Raw genomic sequence first — 15495 nt, forward strand, 5'->3', positions numbered from 1 at the left:
CATTTTATGGTGAGGAATACACAGGTGGATTAAATTCTGGTCATTTTAATTCACATGTCATTTTGCCGCCTCTGCACGATATGAGAAAAGCTCTTCCATACACATGTTGGTTGCTAGTTTGGCAGCATTTCAGTTTACATGCTGTAATTTGGGATATTTTCAAGTAAAAACAATAGGATTTTGGCCCATTTTTTTCCTTCATGTATGCCAGTAACATCGCTTGGTGCAGCAGTAGTTGCCATCCACTTCACGGCGCCATAGAAGTTAAAGGTCATACTACAACTGTACCAAGCATGTTTCTTTCTCAGTTGGTTTTAATGTGATTAAGTTAATCCTTTTTACAAATCCATTTTATCAAAATGTATTTTTGTGATGGTTGCAATTAAAAAGTGTAATTTATCAAATGATGATTGATTAAAGGATGTAAGACTTCCATTTAAAATAGTGTGAACTATTGCAGTTTTTCAAAATGTTGCTCCACAGTTTACTCAGCGATTTAACATGATCTTACCACACCTTGATGGATGTGTGAGTGGTTCAAGCAGAAGAAATGCCCTGTGCAAGTGATGATTGCTAGTAGCCTGAAGCACGGTGAATCACAAGTACGTGATTAAAACCTTTTTTTCTTGTGACAGCTGTTGCCATATCCTTGCCAAAGATTTTTTTTTTTTTACCAAGAATGTCTTATCTGTTATCTCTATCTCTGTTTTAGCATATAACCTTCCCACTCGTCCAGTTTCACCTGTAGGTGTGGTCAGTAGTGTGGAATTTTGGCAGATACTTTATGAACTGCAGTCGTGAGAAAAACAGAGATGTTCTTTGTGAGAGGACACATAGTTGCACCAGTGTTTGGATTCTATCTTCCTGCTTCAATGGTTAGTATTAAATGTGTCAGAAGTTTATGAGCTGGAGCTTATCAGCCTACATAAAAATGTAATTTGAGCAGGAAAAGATTGCAACACAATGATGCTATCCCTATTCACCTCCAATATTTCTCTAGTAAGAAAACTGTCATGGGATTAGTTACAGTTTAAGTAAGTGACTGAAAATAAACAAGCAACCAATAAAATTTGAGCACACCTATTGCTCATTTATCGTTGTGCAATTTTGACAATTTCCATGCTCTTTCAGTGGAACTGCTGTGATATTATCTGTCTTAAAGTGGGTTTAAATCTCACCTGCATCCTGGTTGTACTGATGCTTGTTGACAGCCTTTTCTGTCAGGGGGAACATAACATTCGGGTGGCAAGATTGCATCTTCCTTTATCTCAATTGCATCATCTAACAACCTCTTTTTTGAGTCAACTGAAATTGAGAAGCTTATATCTTCTGTCAAGATTCACTCAACCAATGTTCAGCCAAAATCTTGCAATGCTTTAATTCGCATGGTTTAAAGAAAAGAGAAGACTGTGGAGAGCACTGACAGCTAACCCACATTTCAGTGACATCTTGGATCCATAAAACATTGTGCTTGCTGCATAGCTGATTCCTGATGGATCATTGAGTCATGAGTTACTTTTGCACTGCATGTTATATACTTATACTCAATCTGACATATATAGCCTGTGATTGCCCATATTATCAGTACTTTGCTGTTGTTTTATGTCTATTTATTACCACCAACATGTCTAGCAAGTCTTTATTTTTACAAAAAGTACAATCCTGAGAACCAATTTAGTAATACATGATTTCATCTGGAGTCACTTCTCGTTACTTAATGGAAAAAAAAAAAAAAAAAACAGGAGGTAGATGTTTGTTTGGACTCACATGATGTTTGACATACAGTGAGTGTAACTTGAGAGTCAAAGGGTCATGATGATGTCATGATGATGAGGGTTTTTCCCCTTCTGTTAAATAACTCGAGTTTCAACTCTAACACTTTGTTGCCTGTTCACGATTCATGTGGATTCTGTTTTAGATAGTATTTCTCCACTGCAAAATGGATATTTAGGATATCACTAAGGGAAAATGATTGTTGCTGAAAGCAATTATGGGTGAACTGCAAAATATGAAGAAAGAATTTAAATGTAATTCAATCAAGGCACAACATGCCTGTTTTAATATTTCTCATATTTTGAAAGTCATCATTGCAAGTGATTAAACCCCTATCACGCATACTGTATAGCAACTTCCCCATAATTCCAAAAAATGGTATGTGACTGTACTCTCATTTTAATCATTTGAGATGCCAGTGGAAACAGAAAGAGGGAGATAGGGAGATGACACAAATACAGTATCAAGGACAAGAGTGCCCTCTAGTGATTAATGAAGACATGCACAGAAAAAAATCCACACCCACATTAATTGTTTAGATAACTAACAAGTTCTATTTGTTTAAAAAAAACATTTATTTCATGAAATCGACTGACCAAATATTCCAATACTGTAGTCTAAATACATCTGTGGTGACATTATCAGTGCATGTAGAATGGAGACATGAATATATTAGGGATCTTACAAAACGGAGGTAATATATCCAAGTTAAATCATAAATAAGACAATGTTGTTGAAAAAGCAGTTTAGAAAACAAGATCCATGTAAAACTGACCAGTAACTAATTGACCTGTCATTGTCATTCACTGCTTTGGAGGAAATGAATGGCACAAACATTGTAGGTAGTTGAAAACAGATGAAATCATTCCTTTAAAGTTCATCATGTTGGTAGGTGAATTCCCTGGTTGATATGAAACCATCTTCATCCTCATCCTCATTTTTGAAGATATCATCTATCATTGCTTCATGTTCTGTGTCGTTGGGTGAGTATCCATGTTTCTCATACTCCTTCTTTAAGTACTCTTTCACCTGTGGTGCATACAGAATAATGGCATTCACAAATAGCAATACAATATATAATATATATATATATATATATATATATATATATATATATATATATATATATATATATATATATATATATATATATATATATATATATATATATATCAGCATATATACAGCAGCTTGAAAAGACTTTCACACCTCCTGTCTGGAGAGTTTCCAGTCATCATTGAGATCCATCTCCCGGAAAGTTTCATGTGACCTGGGACCATTTCGGATCTCCATGAGCTCAATGTCGAAAATTAGGGTACTGCCTGGAGGGATCTGGCCTGTAAACAAAGAAAAAATGTAAATCATCAAAGAGACACAGGTATGTGATGATGGAAGAGAGACAGAGACATTACCCTCCCCTTTCTGGAATACAAATTTTACCTTTTCCTTCCTTGCCATATGCCAGAGATGGAGGGACAGTCAGTTTTCGGTGCTCTCCTGTGCACATGTTCTGCAGACCCTTATCCCAGCCCTTGATCACCTCTCGGATCCCAAGTGTGAACCATACTGGATTTTTATCCCCATGCTTGCGGCTGCCAAGAGTCACAAAGATCCATCACAGTGTTCTTTGAGGAAAAAAAAGTCCAGTACACATAGACTTGATATCACAAATATGCACAATAAGGGTCCACTATTTGCCACCTAACTGTAAGAAGAGGTGTCAAGTGTTAATGTTGAGTTCTGAATGCACAATGGCACAGACAGTGATAAAGTGTGGGCTGCAGCATGGTGTAGTCCATTAGCTATATATCGATTTTTACAACTATAACAAGCAGTGACCCTAATGTGACTTTTCATTAACAGGGAAGATTGTGACAAAATTGCACAGCCATACATGCAACATTATTAGTTTCTTGCTGCACATTACCTGGAATGAAACATGGTGCCATTACTCTCCAAGTATCCCTCGTAATGTACAAGAAGCATATCTCCATATTTTGTCTTACGGTAACACATAAAGGGTTTTTGTATAACTTCAATTTTGACTTCTGGCTCAGGTAGTTTCCCCCCGGTTGCAAACGCAAACAGCGATGGCAGTATCGAACAAATAGAAAAAAAGATCATTTTGATAAACAATAGTTCTCGTATTCACAAAATTTGCTTATAAAAGCCAATTTAAACCATCCTCTGAAAAAAGCAGTGGCCAAAATAAATGCAACAGGATTGGCAACTACGTGGCAGCCAACTTCTGCAATGAACGCAACCACTGTTCAGCTATGTGCCCTCCTCCCTCTATAATTGGATAGATTCATTTAAGCCCCGCCTCCTATTGGTGTTCTCTTATTTCATTGGTTTATCTATCAGTCAATCGCCGCAATCCACACCCACAATACTTAATTCCTCCTGACGTAAGTGGGCGGGACCTCGTTAGCTGCTCTCGCGATTCACGAAAAACTTTACACACTTTTATCTACGTAGCTGGAATGTAAACGGTAGACGTTACTCTACACATCACACTCGGGGCCCGATGGAGTCGCTGGAATCAGCTGTGCATCATATCTGGCTATGATAAACGAGTAATGAACGGCAAAAACACTTAATTAAACAATGGAGGGAATGCTGTATAAGTGGACCAATTACATAAGCGGTACGTTATTCCCACAATCGTTAAATGATTTCGGTTATAGCTCTCGTTTTTTAGGCAGCTAGCTAGCATGACAACGTCATACATAGCACACTTGTGTTGAGCTAACAGCAGCTTTCGTCTATTGGAGTTTATGCACCGCTACAAATGAACTAACATCTCATTTACTCTCCTAGCTAAATAACGAATTGAAAATTAACCTTATTCATGAAGTATTAATACGTAGCGCTAGCTAAATCTGCTAGTTCCCACCATCTGTCATTATAATCTGATTTAACGACTGATTAGTTGTTGCTAATATAGCGTAAGTCTCTCCAAGTTCATGAAGCTGACTAACTTGTAAACAAATTTACAGTATTGAGAAACAAAGTCATGTATTAAAGGTTATAGCGATTATCTACATTTTTAAATATCCTTTTCAGGTTGGCAACCTCGTTGGTTTGTGCTAGATGGAGGAACTTTGTCTTACTATGACTCTCAAGAAGATGCCTGGAAAGGTTGCAAGGGCAGCATTAAAATTTCAGTTTGTGAAATACAAGGTCGGTATAACCCACTTTATTCTTTGTGCTTTGTTTCGTGGTGCAAATCTTTAATATTCTAGTACCTTTTGGAAAAAAAACACATGTAGTCCTGACAAGCATCTCTCCTTGTCTGCTGCTGTGTTTTAGTTCATTCCTCTGACTCGACACGAGTGGACCTGACCATACCTGGAGAGCAGTACTTTTACCTCAGAGCCATTAATGCAGCAGAGAGGCAAAAATGGCTGGTGGCACTGGGAACAGCCAAAGCTTGCCTTACAGACAACCGAACTAAGAGAGAAAAAGGTAAATGGATGCCATTACATCCAAATCTGACATAGTAGAGAATTCACTTATATAGCTAGTATTTTCTATAAAGTAATCTTTGCAGAGCTTTCCAAACTTTGTCTAATTGGTTGTTTGTATGTATTTCTATTACAGAACTCCAAGAGAACACAGAGGCGCTGAAAACTAAGATGTCAGAACTCAGATTGTACTGTGACCTTCTTCTCCAACAAGTAAACAAGATCAAGGAGAATGATGAGCTAGGAGACACAGCGGAGGTAAGGTTAAGGTTCGGATGAGCTGATGAAATAAGAGAAGCTGCTGTTGGTGTGAAACTGCAGTACAGGGTAGCCTATTTGCAACTACAGAGACATCAAATTGCTGTGTGCTTACCCTGGCAAATAGACCAGACATTTACTGTCAGGCAGCAAATGTTAACACAAGTACGTTTTTAAAAAAGCTTGACTTTGTAGATTTTAGCACACTATTCAACTACACTCTGATCTTTCTCTTTGCTTTTGCACAACAGTGGTTTCAGCTGTCAGACCAATTGGGATATGTGTCAGTGTTAGCAAATGTGTATGTTTGTGTGCCCTTTTCAGACAGGCATAGACACTGGAAACATGGTGAAATCTACATGCACCACTTTCCTTAAGACTCTAGAGGAATGCATGCAGATAGCGAATCGTACTTTCAGTACGGATATGGCAACACAGAGTCCACCAGGATCTCCCCCAGTAGCAGCCATTAAACCTCAGAAGGTACATTTCTCTCAACTCCTCTGTTTCTGATTAGATAATGCAATAACAAGTTATAATATAACAAGTCTTGGATTGTTCTAATCCTCTGATGTCTTTTTTTCTTCAACAGATTAAACCTGTCAATCAGTTAAATCAGAACCTTGGAGAAAAGTAGGTATTTTGTGCTGTTATATAATTATGTTGTCTTACTGCCTCTGTATTGATCATTAATTGTCAAAGTAGCACTTTGCAAAGTGAGACACAAATTAAATACCCTTGCAGAAGTTTACTGCTGATATGATGATACTCTGTAATTAATGTGTTCTTAATTTATGTTACATTTCTGTGGCATTAGGCGAAGTTCCCTATAAGATTTGCCCAAAACATGTGTATCCAAAGTTTTAGAATTAACATTGTACACTCAAATGTATTCTAGATGGAGAGATTTGTCTGAAACCACAGGAGAAGCAATTGCACATGACAACCAGAGCCTAGACTCTGGAGCAGAGGGGCCAGATGAACCAGACAGACCGGAACACCATCCCTCCCCATCAGGTAAGTCAGGTGTCCCAACCACTTACTTTACATGCTACACAGTTCCCTGAACTGAAAACCATTACTGCGTTCCATAAAGGGACGACCACACCGCACAAATGGGGCCTGGTTGTTGTGTGTGTATCATCTGAACTGATGTGGATAGATTATTTCCTTTTAGTGAGTGGACAGTGATGGATGTCCAGTTACGTTATTGCATTTCCCTTAGCAGTACCAAAGCCGTTATACAGGGGCAGCTGCTGCTGGCGATGGGAAATAAGTCTAGTCTTTTTCAACCTGTTATGGATTATATACTATACCATTATAAATACAAAAATACAGTATTTAAATGACTACACATTGAAAAACATAGTTTAAGGGAAACTTCCTACAGTATATGTTTTTTTTTTTAGTTGAAATATGCCCCAAAGCATAATATGGAGAGGTGTCATAAATGTTGTCATGACCCAGACTCATTGAACAGACTGGCAGCAGTACAGAGATATTACCTTTTCAATTTTTTAAGCGAGCCTCACTTTCTAACCAATCAAAAGAGGCCAAAGTGAGGGGTGGAAGCTCACGACTGTCAATCAATTTGTGAACGCACTTCTTGCATACTACTCCTCTCATACCAACCCTCCAACCTAACATTAGCTGTTGGAAGGTGTCGCTATCATTTCCTGAACTGTGCTGATGAGGTAGATTCAGGTAAACGCTATTATCCTGTATTGATTTGTCTTATTAAATCTGCAGGAATAACAAATTGGGAGAAGACAATTAAAATGCAGATTATTCCAAAGGGACTCTTAACTCAATATTTTTACAGTACTTTCAAGGAAAAGGCAATATCAACTCAAAATAATAAGCTCAGAGTTGTAGGACATTTTTAATGACACTTTGTCTGTTTGTGATTAAAATGTTATCCACTATTTTCTGTATGTGTCAATAAAACCCCAGAAATAGTCCTGAAAAATATGACAACATTATGTCAACATTTCACAATGCAGTGTTGTACAACATTAAATCACTGCTGGGTGTGGTCACAAGTGAAACCAATCACACTTTACCACACCCAACTGTGACCCAGAGGTCAGTGTAGAGGTCAGTTTGTTGTACAATTTCACTGAAACACAAAATAAAGGATGAGCTTGAGGTTTGAGTCAGTGTATCCTGCCAGCAATTAAAGACAATGAGTCTACATTGATAGTTGTGTAGTCACCAAAGTGCTGCTTTCACAATTTGCTACACCCAGTCTGATGAAAAGTGATACTGGCTCAACCTGGGCCATTTATCTGTTAACTTGCATTGTACATGTCTCTGTCTGCTGTATCATACAGACATTGATGCAGCCAATGGCAACAGCTCAGTCCAGGAGGAGCAGGTTGATCCTTCCCTACACACTACCCAGAATACCTCTGAGACTAAACACTACGACCAACCGGCAGAGGGGGATGAGGAGAACGACACTGATGATCAAAAGGACACAAAACAAGAGCAGAAGCACAAAGTGGACCAAAGTGAAGAGCACGACAACAATAGCGAAGAAGAGAACGCTGTCCAGCCCCAGCAGCAACAGGAAGCTGTTCCAGACCAAGACGAGCAAGATGAGCAAGATGAGCAATATGAGCAAGACGAGGTTCAGCATGAAGGAGAGACGTCCAGAGATTCAACAGAGCCAGAAGACACAGAGCAGGTGGAAACTTTCTTCAGCACAATGAGTCACAGGTATGAAAATGCTACTCAGGAAGGCCACATCCTTTAGGATACATTAGTTCCTGAATGATCAGCTGTGATATTTCACCAGTAAAGTATTAGGACAAACCAATCTAAGCTATATGTAGTAATTGTGTCTTTGAGGCACTGCACTTCTGCTGCATCTTTTTGACTATACTGCACAGTTACTTACGTTGTGAAAATTTATATGAACTGTACCCATGTTGCACAGAATAAATGACTAATAGTAGGTTTTAAACATTTTAACTGAATCCATTTCAAGATGTCATGATAAGTGTTTTATATTAGTGTGTTCTCTCTTGATCACATGACACAGAGAGGCCCTCATCTGATATTTTGGGTTTGTAAAACTTTCTTGTTAACATTTCACTCTGTATGTTAAAAGTGTACTTTCTGTTTGAGAGTGTTACTGAACAAACGACTAGCGTGCGAATGATCAGTACTGTAATATTCAGTTTTGAGGAAAATAGTATTATTATAATGGAGGAAATTATTGTCTCTTTTAACCAGTATTCAACTGCAAGATGAGGACTAATTTTTGCAGCTGTTTTTTTTAAAATTGACGGGACAGTTTTAGAACGTTAACAGCAGTCTGTTAAGTTGTACACTAAAGTAGCAGAATAGTCTCAGGTATTGTCAGGCATAGAAGTGCATGACACTCTGTGTGAATCATTTCTCTGGCTTGGTTTTGATGTTTGTACCCTTTTCTTTTTTCTGTTTGATTTGATCAAATAAAAGTTGAAATGGTGTACATCCCTCTAATACACAGTATTCTTCTGTTTGAATCTGTTTCACTTTTTTTTAGATTTAGTGATTTAAGACTGGACGACGACAATGGTATCCCCACACAAGAGTTTTTGGACTCATGCTATGCAATAGTGCCTGTATTAGGTAGGCCAGTCACTTTCAGTCTCTCCTCATCTCAATCTGCCACTCTGTTCGTTTTTCTCATGATACCTGTCCTCATCAACTTTAATAAGGAAACCTGAAACTATTCTGAAACTTTCTTTCCTTTTTCTGTCATTTCTGCATGTTCTGTTACTCACGTGGTCTGCCATTGATGAGGTGATAGCTTTCTATCTTGGCTTCATAAACTTGTTTTCTTTTTCTTCCTTTTCCTTCTGCACTTGTATTTTTTCAGTGCTTTTGTTTATTCTTTATGGCTCAATTGTATGACGAAATTTTGAATTTCGATTTCAATCCTTGTGACTGTGGCTTGTGTGTGTCTGTGTGTCTGTCTGTCCGTCTGTCTGTCTGTCCATCTGTACTGCACATTTACAGAGTACTACATGTCCATGCAGATGGTAACTCAATCAGTTCAGTCAGTGTAATGTCATGCCTTTTGTTACCAATTTTTGCAGGAATTGTCAGTCCATTCACAAAAAAAGTAATGATAGACAAGTGATGCAAGCCAATGACACGCTAGAGCTTAAGCAGAGCAGTTTAAATGGAATCCATTATGCTTTTCCTTATTTTCAGTCATATGTATAATGTTACTATATCAGATGTTCATATTAAAGGTGGCCAAAGTGTCAAATAATGAGGTAAACCTATGTAAAAGTAATCCTTGTGAGCAAAAAGCACCAGCTTCGGACTGCTCTGAACGCTCGGTTTCTAACAGTTTTTTCTACTTTCAGCCCAAGCCGATGTTTGCACATGACAGATTTCTTTATATGGTCATCTGCTCCATGCACAGCGCGCAAGTTCACTGTTCCACTCCACTAACGTAATGGCGTTTTTCCATTGTTTTGGGGGTAATGACGCTGAGGCTTGACTCTATGACACAGCAGGGCAAAGTAAAATAAGTAGTTAACCTGTTGGAGGTGTGCTGGTCGTCTGCAGCTCGTCATCAAACATCATTATCGCTTGTACTATTCCTCCCTCACGTTCTAACTGATCTGCTGAACAAAGAGCTAAATATCTCCATATGTTGTTGTGACGAATGGTTTTTAGCGCCGCAAACGAAGCTCTGCTAATTCAGTGAGGAACATGTTTCATTTCCTATAAATTCTTCATAATGAAAGTTATTTAATGATTTAAAAGCTTTTAATTTGAAGCAGTAAAGCAGGAAATGTTGGGTTTGCATCGCTGGTAACTTAACACGACTCTGATACGGCTGCCCCTTGGGAGGTTTCCGGAAAGCTGACTGATCAGAACAGAGTGGGCTTATAGAGAGGGGGGCCTTAAAGAGACAGGAGCTAAGACTGCCTGTTAGAGACAGAGGCTGAACTGAGGAGCTGCATAAAGGGCCAGTATAAGATAAATAAGGAGTATTTTGAACTGTGAATCATGTTCACAGTTTTCTCGTTGTGTCCAAAAATAAAAATATAGAACTGGAAATGAGCATAATAGGTCTCCTTTAAGCCAAGTCAGCTGGGAATGTTTTTTATTTTATGCCTGCAGTGTGGAACTTTAACATATAAATGAACGTTTGTTACATTAATGTCCTTGCCAAACGAGTTCACACAATGCTTAGTCAGCATTGTGTGAACTCTCTGAATTTCACAGTATACCAGAGTTTTTAATCTGGTGGCAGGTTTGACATTCCTGTGCTGGCTGGATGAATGCATACTGCACGTGCTCTATGGACAGAGCACGCACACAAGGGACTTCTGCTGGCTGAGCTGGCTAACTTCTGGTTAGCTCTCTGCTAACTTTAATGGGGAATAATTTAATCGTGCGGCTCTTGTAGACTTTCCAAATGTTATCAGACCGAATGGATCAAATTCTGATAGTGAAACGAGTCATTTCGCAGGGGTTGTGTGACGCACAAAACAATTTCTCCACTGTTTTACAGCCGCGGCAGTAGCGACGGAGAAGGCTACGGCAGAGCCTGTGACATAAGCATGTGTGGACAGTGTTTTTGTAATTACTCTTCTTGCCAGAAGGGGGAGACAAAAATCTCATACTCCAGCTTTAAGGGTTTATTTTCACACATATAAACTGGCCAGGTATTAGCCTATTTCTCTACATGGGTCCTGAACATATTGAGAGTAAGTGTTCTGTCAAAAAGTTAAATTAATCAAAAAAGAATTTAGGAATATCTACAATATAAAAGATTAAGCCTGCTCACCTTGCTTTGTGTTCAAAACTTTGCAGCCCATGTTGATGACAGTCTTTCCCATCATATCTTGACACAGATCCAGATACCTGTGATAACTGTGTGTGATATGTTTTACTTATGTAAACATGTAGTGTGAGCTTTTGATGGCTGCAATGCAAAACCAATCTGTGAAATCTTTAATCTTTGTCAGGCATCATACTTTCAGAATTACTTAGGATTTTAGGTAATCTAGTGTGTCATAAGCCTATATTATTTCCCCATCATTGTTAAATCTACAGTGAGGAGATTAAATTCTCCTCTTAACTTGTTACACAGTGTTTTGTTACTTCCTTCATCATTGCTTAAAAACCTCATGGGCAGCTGCATTTTTCATCATCGACTATTAATAGTCACAACATTGCAGTCTTTTAAAATAAGACACAAAACTGAAAATCTGCTCTTCATAAAGAACAAAGAAATGATCATAGATTTTTTTCTTCTCAGACAAGCTGGGGTCCACAGTGTTTGCACCAGTTAAAATGGATTTTGTTGGAAATATCAAGGTAAGTGGACCTGTTAGAATACTTACTGTTCAACAAATTATCATTTGATTTAGAGCCAAAGTTGTTTGACAGAAGTGGCTATGAATCTTGTGTTGAACATGTCACAATGTGACAAATTCGCTGATGTGTCATGTCATTTAAGCTCTTCAAAACTATCCTGCAATTTTTTAAGAAAAGAACTGGCCCTATTAGAATATACTGAGCTGTGAAAATGTATAATTCCCCTTTTTTGTCATTAGTTGTTAAAAATTAGAAAATAGTAGGTGGAAGAGTAGGATCTGAATGTTTTTTAAGATATGTGTTACTATATCAACTCGTCCCTTATCCCTGTAGAAAATTCAGCAGAAGCTGATGTCAGACCCCGACAGTTTTCCCACACTACAGTCCATCGTGCTGCATGAAGTTCAGGCAGACGTCACCCAGGTGCGCAACTCTGCCACTGAGGCCCTGCTGTGGCTCAGGCGAGGCCTGAAGTTCCTCAAGGAGTTTCTGTCAGAAATCAACGCAGGAGAACAAGACATCCAGGGTGCCCTCAGTGAGTTTGACCTTGACAATGCAAAGTCGGACACGCACAAATCAATTTACTTGTCATCTGATGAACTATCTGATCTGTCTTTTCTTTCACTCAGACAATGCCTATGGAAAGACTCTTCGACAGTACCATGGATGGGTTGTGCGAGGTGTATTTGCTGTGGGTATTTGCTGTGTGTGTATTTTTATCTTAGGGTTAGGGGTAGTTTCATACATGCTTAGTGTGACCACTTTTTTTTTCTCCTACAGTTGGCACTGAGAGCTGCCCCATCTTATCAAAGTTTCGCTGCTGCTTTAGTGTCCAGAGAAGGTGACGAGCTGAAGAGCGGCTTCAAAAGCGGCATGCACAGGGACCTGGATGTGTACCTGCCTGCTATGCAGAAGCAGCTGGCCATCCTTGATGCCCTGTATGAAGAATACAACCTGGAGTCTGACGAGGTGGTGTGAAACTTGCACAAAGAGATGATTGGCAGTCATGGAAGGACAAAAAAGAAAAACCTGAATGAAGGGATAGAGTAACGGCGAGCTGCTGAAGGAAGGTGCCAGATGCCGGGTGCATCTTGTGTACAAAGTAGTGTGAGCATGTCATGTGTCGGTGTGACGTGTTTCCAGTGGTTCTTAAACTCTACGACAGTAGAGGGTCTAGGTTTGAACAAGTTATGAATGTCTGTATTTAGGAGCCCAAAAAGGGCAAAGCAAACATTAACAATTAATACATTATGGTTTAATGAAATGTAGTTTCTGGGTTTTGTTAAAAAGACCATTGACATTTTAGGGGTATGAAGCCCTGTTATGCAGACTCCAACCATAATGACTCATGGTAACATTTGTTTCTGGTGCACATTTTGTCGCTGTCTTGTGGATTTTTATGTATTGTATGTGTTTTAAGGTAACCACAGAGTATTTGGCTCTAGTAACTTCCCTGAGAGATGATTTGTTGTCCCTCTTGAACTGATTAGAATGCAAAGTAATTTTTAATCAGAACTGTCCCGTTTCTTCTGATTCATTAAATAGGGACACACTTGCAACTGACACAAAGCACTATTTTGACAAAAACAATGTCAGATTGTTACATGGCCTAGTCTCTTGCCCTAAGCAGGTGATGGATTTGCATACCGGGCTAACTTTTAGTATAACAAGCAAACCCTTTATCTTGCACTGACTGTTAAAGTTAAGTGAAGATTATGATCAATGTCGCTTATTTTGTTTTGTTTGTTTCATTCCTTGAAATTTGAATCTCAATTCTGCAGTTTGACAATGTATTGTTTTGTTTTACATCATTGACTTTCAATGGGACCAAAAAGGAAGTGTCATATGAATGGCTTTAGCCTATGCTGCCTACAGTACCACAACACAGGAAAATTGAACAATACAGTGTGGCTGTTAAAGTACTGACAACTGCTGAATATTTATGTGGACATCTTCTGCACAAACCTATGCATAGTATGCATTTTCACAATGTCTATTTATTATGTCTTAAGTTATAAAGTTCTCATTAATGTCATTGGGGTCATTTCAGTCCAACTTTCATGTGTGTGTATGTTTGGGTATTTGTATCCATAGAGCATGTTTGATTGCATGGTTAAGTAACATGGGCCAAGGCCTTGAATTAACCGACTTAATTATTTAATTAATCCTAAAGAGGATTGATTCTGAAAGTTATAACCCATTGCTTCTCCTTCATCTGTGTACTGATAATGAACAGCAAGTGTAACTGTCTCCTCTACAGATCTCAGCATTTTTCACCATCTCATCCATGCACTGTTCTACATATACTTGAGTGTTGTTACCAGCCGTACTTAATATTTTATGATGTCTCTTCAAAAATTTAAAAATGAGTGGTAGGACTCCACTTCCCAGGCCAGGTTAAAGTTTGGCCATAGATTTCACTGAGCCATTCAAACAAAGCAGGAACATCCTCATAGGGCTTTTTTACCAAGACATACCACATAGTATTTTTTACCTTTTATTCCAAGTATTGTTTTGAGTTTTCAGGAATGCTTACAGCACATTCTTGTACAATAAATAAGTCATTTGCAGCAGCTTTACATCAGCGATGTGCAATAGGCTGATTTCCTGTTGCAGATGAATTTCAATATTAATCCTGAGAATATGCTATTGTAATATTGAAAACATTTGATTTGATTTTTTTCTATGAATGTATATAAGATGCTATCTGATTTTTACTTAATAAATATAATTAAGTTGTCTTAGTTTGTGTCCAATCTTTCTTGTGTTGTGTGCATGTTATGTCATGAGTATATAGAGGCAGACTGAATATGTATTTGTATGTATTTACTACTTAACTCAGGTGACTAAACTGATTCTGTTTAGTATCTAATCCGCCCCCCTTTCAATGACCCTCACTTTTTATTTCATTTTTTAACCAAAGAAATCAATGAGTACGCAAAAATAGTAACTGTACAGGTGTTCCACAGTAGTTTGTCTAAACAACAGTGGCACAAAGCACTTTTGCATACCCTATTTGTGTGTGTTAAATGATTGTTTTGCATGTGCAGTAGTGTGTGTCCCCTGCCATGAGCACAGTACCCTGCGTGCCAACCATTCCTGCCTATAGGTCAGGGATTTTCACTTGGCTTGGACCAACAGCTGGGTCCCCGCCTGCTTCCTGTCCTTGTGGCCTCCTTTACATTGCCCCTTGTGCCACAGCTGTAATGCTACACCGCCTTTTGTTGGAAAAAGTGTTTGATTTCAGTTCGCTGTGTTATTGGTTGGGAGAGCTCAAAATAGATCCTGCTTCCTACAGCTGTGTGAGTAGTGTCATCAAGAGTGGGAAAATTACTTATAAAATGTTGAGGACAAATAGCGTAGTAGCTCATAAATTAATTTGTTTGAGGTTCCTAAACTCCATAAATAATAAACTTTACATGGGGGACTCTTCTCTGTGCAGAGCCGATCTTTTTATTTTGGACTCTGGAGATTCAGGCTGAGCACTGCATCTCCAGTGACATTTAGTGCTGAACAGAGACATCTGTGGTACAAATCTGATTGGCCTGGTTGGGGGAATGCACATGATGGGATAAATATGCCAAGGTAAGCTTTTACTCGGGCATCTTAGCAGACAGATTGTCCTGATGTGATTTAGACAAGAAATAGGGCATGCTAATAG

General features: G+C 38.6%; 2 protein-coding genes across 2 annotated transcripts; one reads left to right on the forward strand and one right to left on the reverse strand.

The window, feature by feature from the left end:
* Window positions 1–2299: 2299 nt before the first annotated feature.
* On the reverse strand, window positions 2300–4044 carry fkbp14 (FKBP prolyl isomerase 14). Its single transcript, XM_042424401.1, has 4 exons — window positions 3701–4044; window positions 3214–3365; window positions 2983–3110; window positions 2300–2802 (listed from the first exon to the last, which is right to left on the reverse strand). Exons 1-4 carry the CDS (start codon window positions 3895–3897, stop codon window positions 2644–2646), a joined length of 636 nt encoding a protein of 211 aa, XP_042280335.1. The 5' UTR covers window positions 3898–4044; the 3' UTR covers window positions 2300–2643.
* Window positions 4045–4200: 156 nt separating this feature from the next.
* On the forward strand, window positions 4201–14578 carry plekha8 (pleckstrin homology domain containing, family A (phosphoinositide binding specific) member 8). The gene is made up of 13 exons (XM_042424400.1): window positions 4201–4420; window positions 4840–4956; window positions 5086–5241; window positions 5377–5498; window positions 5823–5981; window positions 6091–6131; window positions 6397–6515; window positions 7832–8219; window positions 9034–9119; window positions 11776–11834; window positions 12168–12369; window positions 12464–12525; window positions 12615–14578. Exons 1-13 carry the CDS (start codon window positions 4381–4383, stop codon window positions 12810–12812), a joined length of 1749 nt encoding a protein of 582 aa, XP_042280334.1. The 5' UTR covers window positions 4201–4380; the 3' UTR covers window positions 12813–14578.
* The last annotated feature ends 917 nt before the right edge of the window (window positions 14579–15495 follow it).

The sequence above is a fragment of the Thunnus maccoyii genome, chromosome 10 (genome assembly GCF_910596095.1).
Source record: "Thunnus maccoyii chromosome 10, fThuMac1.1, whole genome shotgun sequence".
Classification (NCBI taxonomy): domain Eukaryota; kingdom Metazoa; phylum Chordata; class Actinopteri; order Scombriformes; family Scombridae; genus Thunnus; species Thunnus maccoyii.

Bases quoted from the DNA above. Each gene is read 5' to 3' on its own strand.
- fkbp14 (XM_042424401.1), bottom strand. From the start codon at position 3,897: ATGATCTTTTTTTCTATTTGTTCGATACTGCCATCGCTGTTTGCGTTT. The intron at 3,366-3,700 runs GTAATGTGCAGC...GACTCTTGGCAG, and splicing joins GGCACCATGTTTCATTCCAG to CCGCAAGCATGGGGATAAAA. The intron at 3,111-3,213 runs GTAAAATTTGTA...CTTTGTTTACAG, and splicing joins ATATGGCAAGGAAGGAAAAG to GCCAGATCCCTCCAGGCAGT.
- plekha8 (XM_042424400.1), top strand. From the start codon at position 4,381: ATGGAGGGAATGCTGTATAAGTGGACCAATTACATAAGCG. The intron at 8,220-9,033 runs GTATGAAAATGC...ACTTTTTTTTAG, and splicing joins TTCAGCACAATGAGTCACAG to ATTTAGTGATTTAAGACTGG. The intron at 12,370-12,463 runs GTGAGTTTGACC...TCTTTCACTCAG, and splicing joins AGACATCCAGGGTGCCCTCA to ACAATGCCTATGGAAAGACT.